This window comes from Myotis davidii, unplaced genomic scaffold (assembly GCF_000327345.1).
Source record: "Myotis davidii unplaced genomic scaffold, ASM32734v1 scaffold225, whole genome shotgun sequence".
NCBI lineage: Eukaryota > Metazoa > Chordata > Mammalia > Chiroptera > Vespertilionidae > Myotis > Myotis davidii.
Genome location: NW_006296222.1, coordinates 2866421 through 2874306, shown reverse-complemented (window position 1 = coordinate 2874306; position 7886 = coordinate 2866421). Strand labels below are relative to the sequence as shown.

At 39.8% G+C, this 7886-nt stretch overlaps 1 protein-coding gene across 3 annotated transcripts in view; it reads right to left on the bottom strand.

The window, feature by feature from the left end:
* The window catches only part of KLHL2 (kelch like family member 2), a 78766-nt gene that overhangs the window by 45538 nt on the left and 25342 nt on the right, over positions 1–7886 (bottom strand). For all 3 annotated transcript variants that reach the window (XM_015568708.1, XM_015568707.1, XM_006771064.2), the window contains one exon: positions 2847–2968. In XM_015568708.1, the coding sequence (XP_015424194.1) occupies positions 2847–2968 (122 nt within the window). The remainder of the gene's footprint in view (positions 1–2846; positions 2969–7886) is intronic.

Here is a 7886-nt window from a genome sequence, read left to right as displayed (position 1 = left end):
TGAGGAAGAGACACCCCTCTTCCCACACACACACAAAAAAAGGGCAACTCTATGAATGTTAAGTATTTAATAAGTGGATCAAATACAACTCTTCGAATATATTTCTGTAAGAGCTACACAATATACACAAAAGGCAAATTAGCATGGCAAGAGATTTTTCTGAAAGGGTGTGGTGACTAATATTTCAGGACTAGAACATGATACTTATTAAAAGAAACATGAGAGACGTCCTCCACTACAAACAGCATTCAGAGCTGAATTCACACAGTTTAGTCTCTTAGGCCTACATCATCCATTCCCATTTCCCTCCATGTGGTACACTGTGTGAATCAAAGAAACCAAGCAGTAATTCAGTTGCTGGAAGGCCAGATACAGAACACAAGGAGGCCCACACACTCAATTTTTTAAAAAGGAGCATAAAACACCCCAAAATAAGGTTTTATTGAAAATAATGCCACAGAACCCAGCAAATAGCATGATCGTACAGAAAACGCATTCTGGGATGACATTTCGGTGCTGTTACCGCATGACACGTCCCACATACTTTCCTCCCTGTTAAAAAATAAAGTTCACCTCGCACCTAATTCACAATTTTATATAAAATTTCAGTATCAACTGAAGTTTTTCTAATGCTTTACCTCATGAGCAAGACTTCCAAGCAAAGGTTAATGAGGCCACCTGGGAAAGATCACCACTGCCAATATTTCAGATGTAATAACAGCAGGTTTTAACAAGTTAAAGTGCAAAGATTTCAGTCTCCACATTCAAATATCCTACAGCACATTTCAACTAATTACAAAGGACTAAAGACTGAACCCACAACTTCCTATCTGTGCAAGTAGAATTTAGAGATTATTCCTTAAGAAGTTAGTCCTGCCCTGACTGGCCAGGTGGCTCAGTTGGTTGGAGCGTCAACCCATACACCAAAAGGTTGCAGGTTCAAGTTTTTGGTTGGGGCACACACCTAGGTTGTGGGTTCAATTCCCAGTACAGCCACATAAGGGAGGCAACCAATCAATGTTTCTCTCTCACATCAATGTTTCTCTCTCCTTTCCTCTTTCTAAAAATCAATAAAAAAAAAAATATATCCTCCAGTGAGGATTAAAAACAAAAGTTAGAAGTTGGTCCTAAGTCTTTTTGTGGTCCTCAAAACACAGTTTACCTATTGGAGAGGGTATAAATAAATAAAAACTTTTAGATAGCAATTTAGCATATCTATCAATAATTAAAATACATATGTATCTTTTGGCCCACCAATTACATTTTGAGGAATCTATCCTTTGAAATTTTTGAGTGCAAATTTTAAAATCTTGATCCACTACAGCATTTTGTAAAGGTGAGAAATCATACATGCTGATTAACATATGGAGTACCACACAAAAGAAAAGGCTGGACCCTTATGTATCAATGTGGAAAGAGTTCCAACACACTGTGTTCAGTGAAAAAAGCAAGTTGCACAACAACAGGTATAGTAAAAATATACGTATGTCAAGAAAATGTGTGTGTGTGTGTGTGTGTGTGTGTGTGTAACTGCACAGACAATGTGTGAAAGAATTCACAGTAAACAGGTTACCCTCTGAGGAAAGAGAGCAGTAAATCAATGTGTGTGGGCTGGGGTTGGGATGAAGGGAAGGGCAATGTTTGTTGTTGTTGTTGTTAAGCCTCACCCAAGGATATTTTTTCCATTGATTTTTAGAGAGAGTGAAAGGGAGAGAGGAAGGGAGGGGAGGGAGAGGGGGAGAGAGAGAGATAAAGGGAGAGAGAAAAACATCAATGTAAAGAGACATATCAACTAGTTGCCTCCCACACATTCCCCAGTAGGGGTGCAGAATCGAACCTTGACTAGGAATTGAACCTGCAACCCTTTGACCCTTCAGTGCGCAGGCTGACACTTTAACCCCTGAACCACACTGGCCAGAGCAAATTTAAAGATGAATTTTCACTTTCTACTTCATATACATCTGTATTATTTAAACATTTACATTATATAGATAAGACATTTGTTCTTTATAGAAAGTAGGAACGATTCAATGTCTAATTTTAGCTAGACTCTAGAAGCACTTAAAGAGCAACCTATATAATAAAAGGCTAATATGTAAATCAACTGAACGGCAGAACGATCGGTCACTATGACGTGCACTGACCACAAGGGGGCATACACTCAACACAGGAGCTGCCCCCTTGTGGTCAGTGTGCTCCCACAGGGGTAGAGCCACTCAGCCAGAAACTGGGCTCACAGGCTGGTAAGCGCAGAGGCAGTGGCGGGGGCCTCTCCCACCTCTGCAGCAGTCAGACATCCCTGAAGGCTCCCGGACTGCAAGAGGGCGCAGGCTGGGCTGAGAGACCCCCCGCCCCCCCCGCACTCCAGTGCATGAATTTCGTGCACTGAGCCTTTAGTGTTAAATTAATAAAAGAAGTAAAAAAGGCTGTTGGTAGTCAAGAACATCCTTTGTAGATTTTAACCTTCAAGGGAATAAAGACAAATGTGGGCAGCATCAATCAGCAGTTATAAATGAATATGACAGTGTTTTCATAAAAGAATGAGTGTCATTCAGAGAACAGAAAGATTTGTGTCTTAGAACTTTAAGAATATAAAAAATACTGAAATCAGAAACATTATTAAAGTGATATAATTATTCCAAATGTCTCTCAGAAATACAGTTTTAACAATGAATTATATTACTTTGGTACAAAATGTATTCTGGGTGGTTATGCACTTTTGATTTTAAAAACTGGCATGGAAAATGGAGGACATCTGCAATAGTGTCAACATTAAAAATTTTTAAGAAAAAAGAAAAAAACCTGTCATGTATAAAGCACTAAATGGTATGGGGTGTTTATCTTACCTGTACATTTTCTTCTGTAACCTGGATTTCTGCAGTGTAAACATAATCGATTAGCATCCTCAGGGTCCAGCCATCTACCTCTTTTATTCGGACTCTCTTTGCTCGGCTCTCACTCATCTCACCTAAAACACAAAGGAGTAAGAGTGACACTACCACACAACACTGCTTCACTGCAGCATAATTCATGGTGGCCAAGACCTGGATCCTTCAACAGATGACAGGATAAAGAAGATGTGGTACATATATACAATGGAATGCTACTCGGTCATAAGAAAAGATGAATTATAGCCATTTGCAACAACATGCATGAACCTTGAGACTATTATGCTAAGTGAAATAAGTCAGTCAGGAAAAGCTGAGAACCATATGATTTCACTTGTATGTGGGATATAAAACTGAAACTCACAGACACAGACAACAGTATGGTAGTTACAGAGGGAAGGGGGTGGAGATAAGTAAAGGGTAAAGGGGCCCAAATATATGGTAATGGACAATGATTTGACTTTTGAGCAGTGGGCACACAATGCAATAGATCATGTACCATAGAAATGTACACTTGAAACCTACATGATCTTATTAACCAATGTCACCCCAATAAATTTAATTTTTTTTAAAAAAGAAAAGCCTAGGGAAATCCGTAATTACACAAAACCCCTTTGCAAACACAAACCCTGGGAGAAAGGGAAAATAATAGTGACATACATTTAACTGCCTGCTTTACTGGGGATTATCTCTGACAACAGCTCAGAAAGAAGCTGTTCTCCGAAGAGCTAAAATATCTCAAAAACTTACCTGCTACTTCCCAGGGGGGAAAATATACATCAGTATCACAGAGAAAGGGAGAGATAGTTAAGGAAAAAAGGTACATATGTCTATATAGCAGGGAGACAGGGGACTGGGTTGTGTCTGCTCTTATAGCATGTTTCTTCTCTTCCCCGCTCCTCTTACAGAAAAAAGACGGGGGAAGGAGGATTGAGGAACATGGAAAAATAATTCTTTATCTGCATATAAGTCACCCTCCCCTGTCCTACGCTCTCTGGATCTTGTGGATAGACTAGATTTGTATAATCTGGAAGCTCTTTTGTGCCCAAAGTGAAGATGCTTTGGTGATTCCCAAGTGGACTTTTAGAATTAGCCACATCTAATTGACCTATACGTGAACTTTTAGAATTCACTGCGTCTAATAGACCTATAGGGCCCCTGTGATGTGCAAACTCCTGCAGGGCCTGGGTTCAAACTAGCATAAAGCCATAGTTCTCAAGGAGTGAATTCACCCCCTGGGACTTAGGCATAACTTAGCTTGGCGAAAATACGTCTGACTTTGATTTATACATATAACTGAAAAACAGTCCTCTGCTAAACAGTTTTAATATTACTGTTTTTAAAGTACTGCTTGAAGCTACACTTTACAAATTCATATATTCCTTATGTGATTTTTAAATAAATTATCTCTCCCCCAGAAAAATGTGTCTATCTACTTTCAACAAATTCAATGCCAATCATATACTGCCTCAGAAACCTTTTAATCTTTATCATTAATTTACAAATACTTTGCCACAAATTGCATTACAAGTTTAAAAAATTCCAGTAACCACTAAGAACCAAAACACATACTCAAGGGAGTTGTAAAAGCTATTTCGATCTAATTCTAGTTGTAACATATTACCTGAGTTACTGCCCTTTGCTGTGTTCATAGAGGAAATCTTCAAACAGCATGGTTTTGTGAGATGTATTTCTGATGATGCATTTTAAAAAAAGATAGCCAATGATACTGTACAGAGTTCATCTTGTGTCATTTTTAACATCCCATAGTTTCTCCCTCTGACTAGTTTGGTTTCTGTGTTCTGATCATGTAGCACTCTGAAGCTATTAACTAGGAAATCCACACCGACACAGTCACTGACAACCTGAGGGTCATTCTTAACTCTCCCTTCTTCAGCCATCCATCCCATTGTTCACCAAAACCTGCAGAATTAAACTCAGACAGATCTCAAATCAATCTCCTTACCTCCCCATCCCTTCTGCCACTGTGCCACTGGGGCTCCCATCACCTCTTGCCAACCCCTCTGCAGGAACCTCCTAATTCTTTCCTTGTCTCCAGAACGGACTGCACAGACCTGACAGGGGCACCCTGAAGCCCTCAGCAGCTCCCATGCAGACATGCAAGCCCCTTCCATGTCCACCCTTGCTTCGCTATCCGACCTCCTCTCTCTCTCCCACTTATAGGCTTAAAATATATCAAGAAGGAACTTTTTGTACTTTTCCCCACACACCAAGCAATTTCCTACCATGACGCTTCTGATAAGTTTTGTCCTCCTTGTCTCCCCAAGCCCTCATTCCCCAGGCTAATCCCCACACATTCTTTTAAGATTCACCTTGAATCTCTCCAGGTGGTCTTACCTATTGGTGGCCTAAGGCTGGCTTAGGCACTCACCATGAGTACACTTGAGTACTTCCTGCAAACCTACTAGTTAATAATACCTAGTTTTCACCTCCTGGATTCTTTTTTTTTTTTTTAATATGTTTTTATTTATTTCAGAGGGAAGGAGAGAAAGAAACATCAATTGGCTGCCTCCTGCACACACTCCCTTTTAGGGCTCAAACCTGAAACCCACGCATGTGCCCTGACCAGGAATTGAACCGGCGACCTCCTGATGCATGGGGCGATGCTCAACCAACTGAGCCACACTGACAGGGCCTCACCTGAATTCTTGAGCTTCCGGAGAACAGGGATGATGTCTTTCTTATCTCTGTATCTTATAATGCCTGACATCTGGTAAATACCCAATAAATATTGGTTTAATGAATGAATGACTAGAAGAATAAAAAGTAAAACAAGCCCTGACTGGCTTGGCTCAGTGGATAGAGCGTCGCCTGCAGACTCAAGGGTCCCAGGTTCGATTCGGGTCAGGGGCATGTGCCTTGGTTGTGGGCACATCCCCAGTGGGGAGTGTGCAGGAGGCAGCTGAATTGATGTTTCTCTCTCATCAATGTTTCTGGCTCTCTATCCCTCTCCCTTCCCCTCTGTAAAAATAAAATATACTTTAAAAAAAAAAAGAATGTTATCAGGACCAAAGATCTGTTTTCTTCCTAGACAACTGAAAAGAACTGAAGAGGGACGGAGAGGCTCATTACATTTCCCTCCTTGCTCAGATTGTTCTCTCCCCCTTTCCTACTTGCAGGCACAGAAGAGTATACAAAAAAAATGAAATCAGTGTTTTGAAAAGATATCTTCAGTCCCATTCATTGTAGCATTATTCACAATAGCCAACATAAGGAAACAACCTAAGTGTCCATCCATAGATGAATGGATAAAGAAAATGTGATATAGATCACATTTATACATATCACGTATATATGAAATCCTAAAAGTTGAAGCTGAGCCCTAACTGGTTTGGCTCAGTGGATAGAGCATTGGCCTGTGGACTGAAGGGTACCAGGTTCGATTCCAGCCAAGTGCACATGCTGGGATTGCAGGCTCAATCCCCAGTAAGGGGCATGCAGGAGGCAGCCGATCAATGATTCTCTTAACATTAATGTTTCTATCTCTCCCTCTCTGAAATCAATAATGATATATTTAATATATATATAAATAAAATAAAAAAGAAATAAAGTCCTTCAAATTGTAAAAACTTAAGGACATAGGTATGAATAGGAACATTTCCATTTTAAAGAAGTTTAATCAGGACTCCTGAAGCCCAGCACAAACTGGTAACTTCATTTACCCATTTTAAAGTTCTAAAAAGTGAAAAGTTTAAGAGGCAAAACATAAAATCATCTTAATAAAAAAAAAAAAGACTATCATTCTAATTTCAGTTATTGATTAACATATAAAAATATTTCAAAAAAACATAAAAGTATAATACAGAAGCTTCTCGTATGCTGAAACCCTATGAAGTGAATGATAACATCTATATTTAATAAAATTTATTCCATTATTCCTCAAGCTCCACTTGTCATCCATGCTAATCATTACTGACCTTTTGATCTCTATTAGTCTTGGGTTACAAAGACACTACTGACACATGTATTTTCATTCTGGCTAGCTGACCCGAATGCCCTGCAAGCCACTCTCTGGTGGTCATGGTACATAACTCCCCAGTTCTACAACTAATCTAAGGCAAACTTGGGAACTGCACTCCCCTGCTAGTTTTGGTCTAGTCTGAGTAACTTCTGGAAAAGGTCTCCTAGCTTCTAAAAGAGAAAATGACAATCTTCCTCCTTCCTTGTGATATGGAGTTCACTCTGGTAAGAATCTTGCATTCAGGAGGGGAAGCAACTTAAGGATAAAATTTTTATTGAGGACAGAGGGGGCAGGAACTGATTGCTGAAGGATAGGAGTCACAAGCTGCAGAAGCAATCATGCCTGGTGCCCAGCCTACCTTCCAATTATGAGAGAATGCAATCCCTCACTATTTATGGTTTAAATGGAGCACAGCCTCACTTATGCTCTTTATGTGCAACACCCTATTTCATTTCCTTCCCAGCACTGTTATCTTTTTACATTTACTCAGTCTAACCTTTTCTCCTCTCCCTGATGAGAATCATGAGTACAGAGATTGGTCTGTCTTGTTCATCTCTATGATCCCCGAAGCCTAAGATAATGCCTGGCACAAGAAGATGCTCAATAACTATTCTTTGATGAATGAAAACATGAATCTAGGCAAATATAACTATACATACCACTATTTAAAGAACCTCATTTCCTAATCATTTAATAATCTGTCTTTTCCAATTCTAATTTACCTTACTGAATCACGCTCAATATGACAAGAAATAATCAAGCCCTGCCCACTGTGGCTCAGTTGGTTGAGTGTCATTTCATGGACTGACAGGTCACTGATTTGATTTCCGGTCAGGGCACATACCCAGGTTGCGTGTGCAATCCCTGGTCAGGGTGCACACAGGAGGCAATCAATCAATGTCTCTCTCTCTCACATTGATGTGTCCCTATCTCCCCCTCTTCCTCTCTCTCTCTCTCTCTCTAAAATCAATAAAACTTTTTTTAAAAAGCACACAAAAGGAGTACAATTAAAATTT